General features: G+C 40.8%; 1 protein-coding gene across 1 annotated transcript in view; it reads left to right on the forward strand.

Annotated features, from left to right (window-relative positions):
• The first annotated feature begins 2945 nt into the window (after positions 1–2945).
• Positions 2946–15318, forward strand: part of LOC121577425 (roquin-1-like) — a 33022-nt gene continuing 20649 nt past the window's right edge. Inside the window, exons 1-2 of the mRNA XM_041891176.2 lie at positions 2946–3034; positions 11928–12393. Of these exons, the coding sequence (XP_041747110.2) occupies positions 12163–12393 (231 nt within the window). The 5' untranslated portion in view covers positions 2946–3034; positions 11928–12162. The remainder of the gene's footprint in view (positions 3035–11927; positions 12394–15318) is intronic.

Genomic DNA, 15318 nt, shown 5'->3' on the forward strand with positions numbered 1-15318 from the left:
CCAAACTGTTCTTGGATGGTTGGGAGAAGTTGCGCTTGGAGGATGTGTTGGTACCATTCTTTATTCATGGCTGTGTTCTTAGGCAAAATTGTGAGTGAGCCCACTCCCTTGGCTGAGAAGCAACCCCACACATGAATGGTCTCAGGATGCTTTACTGTTGGCATGACACAGGACTGACGGTAGCGCTCAACTTGTCTTCTCCGGACAAGCTTTTTTTTGGATGCCCCAAACAATCGGAAAGGGGATTCATCAGAGAAAATGACTTTACCCCAGTCCTCAGCAGTCCAATCCCTGTACCTTTTGCAGAATATCAGTCTGTTTCTGATGTTTTTCCTGGAGAGAAGTGGCTTCCTCGCTGCCCTTCTTGACACCAGGCCATCCTCCAAAAGTCTTCGCCTCACTGTGTGTGCAGATGCACTCACACCTGCCTGCTGCCATTCCTGAGCAAGCTCTGCACTGGTGGTGCCCCGATCCCGCAGCTGAATCAACTTTAGGAGACGATCCTGGTGCTTGCTGGACTTTCTTGGTTGCCCTGAAGCCTTCTTCACAACAATTGAACCTCTCTCCTTGAAGTTCTTGATGATCCGATAAATGGTTGATTTAGGTGCAATCTTACTAGCAGCAATATCCTTGCCTGTGAAGCCCTTTTTGTGCAAAGCAATGATGACGGCACGTGTTTCCTTGCAGGTAACCATGGTTAACAGAGGAAGAACAATGATTTCAAGTACCACCCTCCTTTTAAAGCTTCCAGTCTGTTATTCTAACTCAATCAGTATGACAGTGATCTCCAGCCTTGTCCTCGTCAACACTCTCACCTGTGTTAACGAGAGAATCACTGACATGATGTCAGCTGGTCATTTTGTGGCAGGGCTGAAATGCAGTGGAAATGTTTTTTGGGGATTAAGTTAATTTTCATGGCAAAGAGGGACTTTGCAATTAATTGCAATTCATCTGATCACTCTTCATAACATTCTGGAGTATATGCAAATTGCCATCATAAAAACTGAGGCAGCAGACTTTGTGAAAATTAATATTTGTGTCAAAACTCAAAACCACGACTGTACATTTATACTGACTCTACACTCACGCACACCCACTCATATACAAGCTGCTGCTACTCTGTTTATCTTATATCCTAGTCCCCTTCCCCCTATACATATCTACCTCCATCACTTCAGTATCCCTGCATGTTAATATAGTATTGGATCTGACTTTTTAAATATTTCCTGTATACAGTATGCTTACTTACTTACTTACTTTATTGTGTAATTCATATTTCCTATTCTTATTTCTCTTGTTTTTTTGTAGTAATACATTGTTATTGATTATTGCATGTTGGGTTTTGAGTTTGCAAGAAAGACATTTCACTGTACTTGTGCATGTGACATTAAAACTTGAAACTTGAAACACAAGCTAGTCACAACCCACTACCCAGAAACAAGCTTTAAGACGATGACAGCACCAACAAAAATCAATAGTAAAAAACTATGTGGTATCAGAATGAAAATGGTAAATGTATGGGTCTCTCTGTGTTCAATACACTAACGCTCAATCCAAAAATAGCTTTTCAAACAATAGGGCTCTAGTTAGTGTGTGTGTGTGTGTGTGTGTGTGTGTGTGTGTGTGTGTGTGTGTGTGTGTGTGTGTGTGTGTGTGTGTGTGTGTGTGTGTGTGTGTGTGTGTGTATATTTCACTGACAGGAAAGTACAGTAACAGACCTTTGCAACTCAATATTAGGAAGGTGTCCTTAATGTTTTGTACACTTAGTATATATAATAACTGAGTGTGACAACAGTAGCAAACAAGTTAAATAAAAGTATACTTCATCAGATATGCCAGAGTGACTAATGCTGACCATGATCAATAGTAGTGCCAGATATGCTTACAAATATTGGTACCATGCAAAGAAATACCATCAAGCTCCACTGTCTACTTGATGGAAATGCCAGTGTCTCCCACCTGGAACTGCTGAGATGTTTTTAACAGCTACAAATAGTAACCATATAGCCATATAAAAATCCCACGATTATGTAACTCGGCTGTATTCTAATAATACATGCAGATGTGCATAATAAGTAACTGCTGCGTTTAGACAGGCAGCCTAATTCTGATATGTTTCACTAATTGGTATTTTGACCAATCAGTTCAGCTCTAAAAAAGAGCTGATGTGAAAAGTGGTCCTCTGTAGCTCAATTGGTAGAGCATGGCGCTTGTAACGCCAGGGTAGTGGGTTCAATCCCCGGGCGCACCCATACGTAAAAGTGTATGCACACATGACTGTAAGTCGCTTTGGATAAAAGCGTCTGCTAAATGGCATATCATTATAAAAGATCTAATGTTATTGGTCAAAATACCAATTAGTGGAAGAATTATCAGAATTGGGTTGCCTGTGTCATTGATAGCAAGTTTAAAACGGTTGCCTAAATGACCCTTCAGACTAGACTCAGGTATTTCCATTATTGTGGGCCAAAGGCCCCAAAAGAGGAAGCAGAGAGAGAGCTCATGCAGTTGAGCTCAGTCTATCAGTAGCCTAATATGATGGAAATGAATACACAAACAAAATAATCAACACGACGACGACATGGCAACAACAACAAAAGCAACATGATTCAAATAATTTCAATGGTGTTATGTCTCTGCTCTGTCTGTGGTGACTGGGAGTAGGATTGACAGACTATGGCTCTGCTAATAACCAATCAGCGCACCTGCCTGAAAAAATATTCTGTACAACAAAAGTGCTATGCATGTGCTAATTAAATTAAATTAAATTAAAGCAATCTAGCAAGCATTTTCCTTTCCGAAATTGTATTATAGTAACCTGCCGATGTGTTACTATTTTTTTAAATGTATTGCTTGTGCCTTTGCATAGTGTGCTGCTGTGACACATACAGTCTAGCTAAAAGCTAGCCACCTAGTTAGCTCATTATTGCCACTGCCAGGCTCCAGCTACGTGGTCGACATGGCGACCGACGAAATACAACAATATTAGCTATCATAAAAACAGCTGAAGGTTGATGGCATTTAATTGGAAATTGTAAGTATATGCGGGTGGTTCTACAAAAGTTTTAAACTGCTAGCTAACTAGATAAGGTCGGATTATGTTCGACAGCTTTGATTTTTGCGACAAATTTACAGCTAACGTTAGCTAACTAACCGGGCTAGCCGTCAAGTGTAGCTGGCTAGCTAGCTAACTTCATAAAATAAAATAAAAATAAGGTAGCTAGCTAACTACATTTTTGTTTCTGGTAACTAGTTAGCTAACTAACTGGGCTATATTTCGTTGGCTGTGCCAATTGATGGTAGCTTGCTTACGTTGGCTAGCTATTCTAGCTAATGTTAACAATGTCCACTTAATTTGCATTGGCTAGCTAGTTTTGTAACTAATATTTATGCTAAGGCAAACTAAATCACCAGTAGCTAACAACGTTAGTTAGACAAACCGGTATAACTAGTTAGCTAGGTTCAGGGCGTTTGACAAATGTTGCTTTTGGATTTTAGTATGGGTAACGTTTGCTTTGTCCCGCAACGAGCCGGACGAAGCAAACTAACGTTAGCTAGTAAGCCTACTTTGAGGTAGTAGTAGTAGCTAACCTGCTAGCTACTAGGCTAACTAACTTTAGCATTGCTTGCGTTGTACTTTGTAGTGATACATTTGCTTGTTGTGTTTTTGGATGCTTTTAACTTATAAGTTTCAGAGGCCTAATAACAACTTTACAATATTTACTAATACTGCTGTGTAAGTGGAAAACATAGCTAGTGGAAGTGCCCCATGATATTCAATCAAACTTGGTTTCCAGGTTGACGTTGGATTCATGTACCCAACGTGACTGTACCCAACATGACTAGACGGTTAACATTGAAACTAAACACAAACGCAACTGCCAATGTTACTTATAGCTAGTGCTTCACTGCTCATTACATGTTATGGAAACCTAGTAAGTGGTTTTGATGATACAATGGTAAAATACATCACATATAGTCTACATTGAATTGATTGATTAGTGTAGGGAAATGATTAGGCCTGTGACTAGTGGTTGTGTAAGGATGGTACAGTTCCTTCTAGTGTTATGAGTCATCGTTAGAGGAAATCTGCAGTTGCTACATCCATTTTTGGACTTATACTTTAATGATATATACCCATTGATTCTTGAAGAAAACTTTTATATATGCCTCATGAGCCTTGTTCAACTGTCAAACATTATCAGAGTGCAAGATATTAGCTTGTTTTACTCCAATGTTTGTAAACATTGTAAATGTACACAAACACTGTATAGCCTCAAAACATGCTTAAAACTATAATGTTGATATCTTGGATGGTCAGGGCTTGCATCCATAGCTCTGTCTATGAATTTGAGAGTGGTTACATTTCTCCAGGCCCATCCCTCAGCTGTTTACCAAAGCAAGTGGGATGACCACAATTGTTTACTCACGTTAGCTGTGAGCGTTTTCATCTGCATCCTCATGAGTGTATGTCTGCTGTGGCCACAGTTCTCATTAGAATATAGGCCTTACTAAACTTTATTTGAGACTGATACAGTCATGGAGTCATTGGAGATTAAACAGTAAATCAGATAGCAAATCACAAAGTTAAACAGGTAGCCGTCTGTCTAGGTGAAATGGCTATATAAGGAAAAGTATATGGGGATCTACTGTTAAGACAGCTAGTCAGTGTCACAGCAGCATTATTTGCATGGCATTTTTGAATTTGGAAGAGTGTGTGAGTACAAGGGGGAGAGTGTAAAATGTAACCACAAAGTATGTAGGCCAGGCTATCAAATCAAATTGTATTTGTCACATGCGCCGAATACAACAGGTGTAGACCTTACCGTGAAATGCTTACTTACAAGCCCTTAACCAACAATGCAGTTCAAGAAATAGAGTTAAGAAATTATTTACTAAATAGACTAGAGTAAAAAAGTATATTAAAAAGTAACACAATAAAATAACAACGAGGCTATATACAGGGGGTACAGGTACCAAGTCAATCACAGCCAGACTTTCAGGGGAAGTCGGGTGTAAATGTACTAAAAATATAAAAATCATTAAGAATGCCTTTCGTGAACTAACACTCACACTTTTTTTTCTTACTTGCTCTGACTTTGCTGATAGCTACTTTATTGAGGAAAAATGTACTTACTATGACTGTGGTGTGGTTGTCCCACCTAGCTATCTGAAGATGAACGCACTAACTGTAAGTTGCACTGGATAAGAGCGTCTGCTAAATGACTAAAATGTAAATGTATGTAATAAGACAGAGGCCAATCTCTGTATTTGGTCAGAAATACCGCCTCTGTATTTGGTCTAGGCTAGAAGTCACAGTGGGATGTTGCGTCAGTCTGCGATGAGGGTAAAATATAAAAACAAAAGACCTCAAAGGTCCACATAATTCAAACTTTTGTACCTGATCTTACATTAACGTCACTGGAATGTTTGTGTGGAAGTTGGCCTCAGTTGCCTTATTTGAAGTTAAAATATGTTTTATTTTATAGACAAGGCTGCAGTACATTCACTCATCTATTAGGCCCTTTGTTAGATCACATGCAGTAGACATGGTACATTTCTGTTTTGTCCAGAAGCATTTGAGGAAATGACAGAGAGCCTTCTGCTACCATAGAAATAAGAATTCATTCTTATTTCCATATCTTCTACTGCATTGTGAGTGGTACCAGAGCAGTTCCAGGTACAGTGACCTCATTGTCTGTCAACCTTCCCATAAACACACAGGGATATTTATCATCATCTCTGTGTAGATTATCATATCACTGATTGAGGAAAGGTCCCTGTTGCTCCATCACACGTATTACAGCCAATTCCCAGCACTTAGGCTCTCCCAGGCTTTATGGGAAACATACTCCCACAGCCTGGCCCACTCATCTCAGCACCAAGGTGGGGGTGTTTCCTTCTCCTGTTTCATAAGTAAACACTTAGCTTGCTACCTATGCCACTGCCCTACTCGGATAGGTAACTCACACACTGAGTCAGTCCCCCCCCGTGCTATTTTCAGCCTATGGAATCCCCACCCAGGTCGAAGACACCTGCAGTTGAAATCAGGTGTGGCTTTTTTTATGCTGGCCACGAGCAAATAATGCCAAATTATGACGGGGCAGGCAGAGGTAGTGTTGGCGCACAAACCAATATCATTTTAATGTTAGACATGTTGATCTTGAACCAGATACAAGAATAAGTGCAGGCTTGCGAGAGCATAAATCAACTGAGAACCTCTTCCTCATTGTAGCCAGTGGCATGGCAGGTGAGGAAGTGGCAACACTGGAAGCATAGTGTTCATTACTGACTGCTTTGTCGCCATTGAGAGCACTACTTGTGTAAGGTAGGCCTACACAGCAGACTTTTGTACTGGCATCCTAGATGTTGTTCTTGCTGTTAATGTCTAGAGGATAAGGGAGTTGACATGGACTAGTAAGTGACGGCATGTAGCAGCAGATGTTTGTTTTGTCTACTACAGGCTCAAACATGCTTCATAGTTAGCATGTGATTACACAATGATTTATTGGAGTGACCTGTTTGGTTGTTTCATGTATGTCACACTATATTAGGTTTGTGTAATATTAGTCATGTGAAACGCCATGCTTTAGTATGTGGTGAGTGTAACTCGATTTTAATTCAATCACTTTTTGACAGTATCCCTTTCGATTTAAACAGAACTTTCCATACATGTTTGCAACTGAAGACGTGGTCAGAAAGGGACATTTTGGACCTGAATGCCACTGGAAAAGATAAATGACTGAGTTTGATATCATTTAAAAGCTTACAAACAGGGTTGTCAAAAAATTGTATAATTTCTTGTGAATTTTTTTAAAATCAAGATTCTGAAATGTTTTAACCTTTAACGTCAATTATCTAAAAATGTGTGAGCTCAGATTATTTATATATATATTATATTTGCACATGTTGTAGCTTAGACCCTATTTTACATAATCTGAAGTTTTTGTGTTGAATATCCCTTCAGACCATTGCAAGTTAGCTGGTACACCATTGACATTTAAATAGAATTGACATTTTTATTTCTTATTATTACCACAAAGATGGTCATTGGTCCACCCGCCGTCGAAGGAAAACTTGGTAATGTCTATTCTACGCTGAACAAAAATATAAAGACAACATGCAAAAATGGCAAAGATTTGACTGAGTTACAGTTCACATAAGGAAATCAGTCAATTGAATTGTATACAGATCCTTGCGACATGGGGCTGTGCATTATCATCCTGAATGGCACAACAATGGGCCTCAGGATCTCGTCACGGTATGTCTGTGCATTCAAATTGCCATCAATAAAATGTAATCTTGTTCGTTGTCCGTAGCTTATGCCTGCCCGTACCGTAACCCCACTGCCACCATGGGGCACTCTGTTCACAACGTTGACATCAGCAAACCGCTCACCCACACAACGCCATACACGCTATCTGCCCGATACAGTTGAAACGGGGATTCATCCGTGAAGAGCACACTTCTCCAGCGTGCCAGTGGCCATCGAAGGTGAGCATTTTCCCACTGAAGTCTGTTACGACGCCGAACTGCAGTCAGGACGAGCACGCAGATTTTGTGCAGATATTCTTCGGTTGTGCAAACCCACAGTTTCATCAGTGTCTGGGTGGCTCCTCTCAGACCATCCCACAGGTGAACAAGCCGGATGTGGAGGTCCTGGGCTGGCGTGGTTACACATGGTCTGCGGTTTTGAGGCCTGTTGGACGTACTGGCAAATTCTCTAAAATGACGTTGGAGGTGGCTTATGGTAGAGAAATTAAGATTAAATTCTATCGCAACAGCTTTAGTGGACATTCCTGCAGTCAGCATGCCAGTTGCACTCTCCCTCAAAACATGAGACATCTGTGGCATTGTGTTGTGGCAAAACTGTCATTTTAGAGTGGCCTTTTATTGTCCCCAGCACAAGGTGCACCTGTGTATTGATCATGCTGTTTAATCATTTTATTGATATGCTACACCTGTCAGGTGGATGGATTATCTTGGCAAAGGAGAAATGCTCACTAACAGGGATGTAAACAAATTTGTGCCAAAAAATTGAGAGAAGTTTTTTGTGCGTATGGAACAGTTCTGGGATCTATTATTTCAGCTCATGAAACATGGGACCAACACTTTAAATGTTGCATTTATATTTTTGTTCAGTATATTATCTATATTTCTATGACTTCAATAGGTTTCGTATGGAGGATTGACAGTATAATTTATAACAGATATTCCTATTCAACTCAATTCTCTATGTGGACCACCAACCATCTTTGTGGTACCGTTTTGAAAGTTGAAATGTTAACTTTCAAAGTCACTGGCCAACACACAATACCCCATAATGTCAAAGTGGAATTATGTTTTTAGACAAGTTAATAAAAAAGGAAAAGCTGAAATGTCTGGAGTCAAGTATTCAGCCCCTTTGTTATGGCAAGCCTAAATAAGTTCAGGAGTAAAAATGCTTAACTCGTTACATAATAAATTGCATGGACTGTGCAATAAGTATTTAACATGATTTTTGAATGACATCATCTCTGTACCCCACACATACAATTATCTGTAAGGTCCCAGAGTCGAGCAGTGAATTTCAAACACAGATTCAACCACAAAGACCAGGGAGGTTTTCCAATGCCTCGCAAAGAAGGGTAGATGGGGGGAAAAAAACAACAAAAACAGACATTGAATATTCCTTTGAGCATGGTGATGTTATTAATTAAACTTTGGATGGTTGTGGCTGCATCATGTTATTGGTGTGCTTGTAATTGTTAAGGACTAGGGAGTTTTTCAGGATAAAAAAAGTAATGGAATGGAGCTAAGCACAGGCAAAATCCTAGAAAACCTGGTTCCGTCCACTTTCCACCAGATACTGAGAGATGAATTCACCTCTCAGCAGGACAATAACCTAAAACACAATGCAAAATCTACATTGGAGTTGCTTACCAAGAAGACGGTGAATGTTCCTTAGTGGCTGAGAGAGATTTTCAAGCAGAGTTCAGTCAAAACTATGGCAAGACCTGAAAATGGTTGCAATGATCAACAACCAATTTGACAGAGCTTTTGAAGAATTTTGAAAAGAATAATGGGCAAAAAATCAGTTATTTTTAACACCACAAAATGTAGAGAAAGTCAAGGTGTGTGAATACTTTCTGAAGGCAATGTAGAAATGCACAGTTTTTACATATTTAGTGGGTGTGGCGCTGGAGAAAATGAATATGAGGTTAAAATTGGCAGAATTGCCCTTTTATGTAACTTATCCTAAACTTTGTCATTAGTTCTCCTAACCACAAACTTAAATTATCCCAGTAATTCTCCTTTGCTGTTACAATGCAACAAGCAACCTGATTTCAGAGAGACATACTGCGTGTACAAAACATTAGGAACACCTTCCTAATATTGAGTTGCACCTGCCTTTGCCCTCAGAACAGCCTCAATTCGTCGGGGCATGGAATCTACAATGTGTCAAGCGTTCCACAGGGATGCTGGCCCATGTTGGCTCCATGATTCCCGCAGTTATGTCAAGTTAGCTGGATGTCCTTTGGGTGTTGGATCATTCTTGATTCACACGGGAAACTGTTTAGAGTGAAAAACCCAGCAGCGTTGCAGTTCTTGACACACTCAAACCGGTGCGCCTGGCAACTACTACCACACCCCGTTCAAAGGCACTGAAATATTTTGTCTTGCTCATTCACCCTCTGAATGGCATACATGCACAATCCATGCCTCATTTGTCTCAAGGCTTAAACATCCTTCTTAAATCTGTCTTCCCCTTCATCTACACTGATTTGAAGTGGATGTAACAAGTGACATCAATAAGGGATCATAGCTTTCACTTGGATTCACCTGGTCAGTCTCATGGAAAGAGGTGTTCCTAATGTTTTGTATACTCTGTGTATAATACTACACGTCCTCCAAGTTGTATGATAAGTTATGCTTTTGTAAGACGTATGATACTATACACTACCGGTCAAAAGTTTTAGAACACCTACTCATTCAAGGGTTTTTCTTTATTTGTACTATTTTCTACATTGTAGAATAATAGTGAAGACATCAAAACTATGAAATAACACATGGAATCATGTAGTAACAAAGTCTTAAACAAATCAAAATATATTTTATATTTGAGATTCTTCAAATAGCCCCCCTTTGCCTTGATGACAGCTTTGCACACTCTTGGCGTTCTCTCAACCAGCTTCACCTGGAATGCTTTTCCAACAGTCTTGAAGTTCCCACATATGCTGAGCACTTGTTGGCTGCTTTTCCTTCACTCTGCGGTCCAACTCATCCCAAACCATCTCAATTTGGTTGAGGTCGGGGGATTGTGGAGGCCAGGTCATCTGATGCAGCACTCCATCACTCTCCTTCTTGGTAAAATAGCCCTTACACAGCCTGGAGGTGTGTTGGGTCATTGTCCTGTTGAAAAACAAATGATAGTCCCACTAAGACCAAACCAGATGGGATGGCGTATCGCTGCAGAATGCTGTGGTAGCCATGCTGGTTAAGTTTGCCTTAAATTCTAAATATATCACAGACGGTGTAACCAACAAAGTTCCCCCACACCATAACACCACCTCCTCCATGCTTTACGGTGGGAAATACACATGCGGAGATCATCCGTTCACCCACACCGCGTTTCACAAAGACACGGCGGTTGGACCCAAGAATCTCAAATTTGGACTCCAGACCAAAGGACAAATTTCCGCTGGTCTAATGTCCATTGCTCGTGTTTCTTGGCCCAAGCAAGTCTCTTCTTATTGGTGTCCTTTAGTAGTGGTTTCTTTGCAGCAATTCGACAATGAAGGCCTGATTCACAGTCTCCTCTGAGCAGTTGATGATTTTTACGACTGCACTTGAAGAAACTTTTTCAATGTTCTTGAAATTTTCCGTATTGACTGACCTTCATGTCTTTTAAAGTAATGATGGACTGTTTCTCTTTGCTGATTTGAGCTGTTCTTGCCATAATATGGACTTGGTCTTTTACCAAATAGGGCTATCTTCTGTATACCCCCCTACCTTGTCACAACACAACTGATGGTCTCAAACGCATTAAGAAGGAAATAAATTCCACAAATTAACTTTTAAGAAGGCACACCTGTTAATTGAAATGCATTCCTGGTGACTATCTCATGAAGCTGGTTGAGAGAATGCCAAGAGTGTGCAAAGCTGTCATTAAGGCAAAGGATGGCTATTTGAAGAGTCTGAAATATAAAATATATTTTGATTTGTTTAACACTTTTTTGGTTACTATATGATCCCAAGAGTGTCATTTCATTTTATTCTACAATGTATAAAATGGTACAAATAAAGAAAAAACCTTGAATGAGTAGGTTTTCTAAAACTTTTGACCGGTAGCGTACATCCGGTAAATCGTATGATATTGTACGACCGCTATTCCATTCGTAATGTATCATACTAAATGAAGGCATACAGATTTACGTATCAAATCTTACGAATTGCCCTGAGGCCAGGTTGAACATCTAGCCTAGGGGTTCACTTGCTGTAGCTGATATGTGGTTATTCAGTTACAGTAACCTGTTCATATGCAGCAACAAGATGCTGTCACTCCCCATTGAAGCCCCAAACTTCCTGTTTTCAGATGAGTGCTTGTTATTGAACTAGGGAGTGTCCTAAAATAGCCGCTACAAGTAGTTCATCAGCCTACTGGCATTTTAATGTACACAACTGCTGCTGGGGCAGGGGATACCCCAACGCTCCCTGACCCCAGTGTGAAGGCAAACCAGGGAGTTTTATTGATGTCCTGCTGGTTTTGTCCTTTTACTGGAAGGGCAGCCAGGTGAATCAAGTTCAGAACATGGTTAGGCAGTTAATCAAATGTTGATATATTTTATTTTTTCTGCCCAAACGATTAATCTGTTTGCCGTTTGGGTTTGGTGTATGCAGTTGCAATGCTTACCGTTCACTGTTCTGTTTCACTTTTTGTCTTTCAGGTCATTCCGCATACTGAATGTTCATAATGTCTGAACATTTAGAAGAAAATTGATGTTCGGAAGAGCTTTATTTTGTTACAGTGGAATCTGTCAGATCTTTTGCGTCACTCTGTTTTCTAAAAGAAAACAAACCCCACACGGCAACACACCAACACACTGAAGGATCTACCTTTCTTTGAAAAAGAAAGCGTCCGTCGAAGCTACAGTGCTTCCCCCAGAGACCTCCGTGGTGACGATGCCTGTGCAAGCGCCACAATGGACGGAATTCCTGCTGTGTCCCATCTGCACCCAGATGTTCGAGGAGAGCGTCCGCAAGCCCATCAGCCTGGGCTGCGGCCACACCGTCTGCAAGATGTGCCTGAACAAGCTGCACCGCAAGGCCTGCCCCTTCGACCAGACGGCCATCGCCACCGACATTGAGCTGCTGCCCGTCAACACAGCCCTGCTGCAGCTGGTGGGAGGACAGGTGAGACAGACGCTAGGTTAAGCTAGTTAGGTACTACTCGGGTACTACTCAGGTGAGACGCTAGGCTAGGCTATACAACAGGTATATACTTTACTGTGAAATACTTACAAGCCCTTTCCCAGCAATGTAGTTAAAGTACGAAAATTAGCAAATAAAAATAGTAACACAAATAACAATAACAAGGCTATATAAAAGGGGTACCAAGTCAATGTGCAGGGTTACAAGGTAGTTGAGATAATATGTACATGGCTAGGTAGGTACTATTCAGGTGAGAGGCTAGGTACTCACTCAATTCACATTTTAGTCATTTAGCAGACGCTCTTATCCAGAGCGACTTAGTTAGTGAGTGCATACATTTTTCATACTGGCCCCCCGTGGGAATCGAACCCACAACCCTGTCGTTGCAAGCGCCATGCTCTACCAACTGAGCTACAGGAGGCCCCGATGTCACATTCATATGGTTATAGTTACTGTTGGGACAGTAACCCCACATTCACATTGCTCTCTTTATTCACTACACTTTCTTCCTAATGACAATTGCTGCACCATTTGGTGAGGTGACTGCATGTTAGGTTAATTAACGTAGTGCTTGAAAAGCACTAACTATTTTCTGCTCAGAAATGGACTGGTGATGACTGACGAACCAAATATCTGTTTTGGGAATTTGGCCAGGTCTGTCATTTGTCTTGCGTTAGGTAAATAAGTGTGTTGTGTAGTAGCAGTTTACCCGATTCTGGATTGGGACATTTTTCTTTGCCAGTCAATGGGATTTTCCTGTTACAGTTACTGACAAAATAACTTTCACTTGTCTTTTTCTTATTCTGGCTGTCGTGCAAAAGTAGTGTAGGATTTCTGTTTTGAGTCTTCTTGTGGGAGTGCTATGTCTGGGTTTTTTTCTCTTCCTTGTATGCAAATTGAACCTGAACAACATTGTTTTCAACTTTTTTGTGTTTTCATAACTGTTTTCATAACTGTTTTCATAACTGTTTTCATAACTGTTTTCATAACTCAACCGATGTTGCACATGAGGGACAACAACATCACAACAGTCATTCATGAGGTGTTTTGTGTTCACAGTGGTTGTTTTATTTAGAGACTGTGACGCATTCATTTACAGGAAGGAAAAAATGTTTGTCCCTGATTCTGTAGTGCATGTTGAAGTTGCACAATGTCACAAAGAGGAACCTCAGAGGGGGAGACAACGAGAATGATGAAGGGGAAAGGAGTGAGTGCACATGGGTGGATTGAGAGGAGGGCTAGAGCGAGGTGGGGCCGGGGCTGACATGGACCCTGAAGCAGGATTCCGTAGCGCACTGCTGGTATTCAGGTTTCACCACACTGAGGCAAACAGTCAGATTTTAGATATCAACCCACGATGTTGTGGTCAAGGTTTCAGTTGTTGTACTGTACGGAACTCTAGCATCCGCTCTCATATACACACACACACACACCTACCTTACTTTCTCATTCCCTAGCACTCTTTCTCTCTACGTCTCTCAATCTCTCCTTCTCTCTACATATTTCTCCTTCTTCGCTGAGTCATTGGGTTTGCCCAGGAGGAGGACCTCTGAGTTTACACACACACTAGGGCCAGGACTATACCAGTATCGCGGTACTTGTTAGTATCATGGCAAGGAAACAAAACACGAAGTGGATTTAGCTTCTTTAGGAACAGCCCTAATGTTGGAAATATTTAAATTGTATTCATTTAGCAGACGCTCTTATCCAGAGCGACTTACAGTGCATACATTTTCGTACTGGTCCCCCATGGGACTCGAACCCACAACCCTGGTGTTGAAAGCACCATGCTCTACCAACTGAGCCACACGGGATCATTATGGTGTCATCCAGAGTCACATGTATTTGTTTTCCAAGCTATAGCGGGCAATATTTTACATACAGCAGGTTTTTAAAGGACCAAAGACTTTGGTGTGCTTTGTTTTCATTTTTGCCATGGAAAAAATATTGTAATACTGGTATCATCACAGCCCTAACACACACACACACACACACACACACACACACACACACACACACACACACACACACACACACACGTCGTCCCTCACACCATGACATGCAGGTTTCCACCAAGCTCTCCCAGCTGCAGGAAAGTTCTAGATCATCATTTCAGCAAACCCCTATTCAGCTGCTTTCGCTGGTTGCACCTGTAGCTGCTCCCATTTCAAATCCAAAAAGCCCCCCTTCTATTTACAGATATTTGTAAAGCTGTGAACAAATTCTGTAGGCCTTATTTTTGTGAATTCATTCATATCCCATGAATACAAAGAGGAGGATCTGGACTGTGATTCCTAAGCACTGCGGAGATTGGCAAAGGCAAAGAGTTGGCATTAACCAGGGATTGACATTAAGAGTTGCCCTATTGCAGTGGTATTCTAACTTTTTCAGCAAGTACCCAATTTTTTTCAACCAGAATTTTGCCAGCCCAAATCTAATGGAAAAAACTTAATTCAATGAATTTGACAGATTATTTTTCAGCTCTTATCAAAATGAGAAGAAACCAATAAATACATTTACTCAATAAAATTGTATTTTTCAAATGATCTTTCTCCAATTTTATGTGTACTGTTAATTTTGTAGTCCCTAAAAAAATAAACACCACTGGGACCCCGACTTGGAATACCACAGTCCTATTGACTGGGGGAAGTGAACTGAGCACTCGTGCAAGTTGAGCCTGCTCAGAGGTTGCCCCATTGGGCAGGTGATAAAAAAAAAAAAAATAAACACCAAACTCCAAAAAATTCCAGTAGCCTAAAACTGATCTTTCTGGTTCCTCCCCACTATTTATGGCACTTCTGCCTTTAAATGACAAATGTACATTTTGGGGCAAATTATCATAATCTTCGGGCAACCAAAAAATACTCCTGACTTGCCCGATGGGAAAGTGCCTTTTTAGACTTTGTC

This window comes from Coregonus clupeaformis, chromosome 11 (genome assembly GCF_020615455.1).
Source record: "Coregonus clupeaformis isolate EN_2021a chromosome 11, ASM2061545v1, whole genome shotgun sequence".
Taxonomy (NCBI): Eukaryota; Metazoa; Chordata; class Actinopteri; order Salmoniformes; family Salmonidae; genus Coregonus; species Coregonus clupeaformis.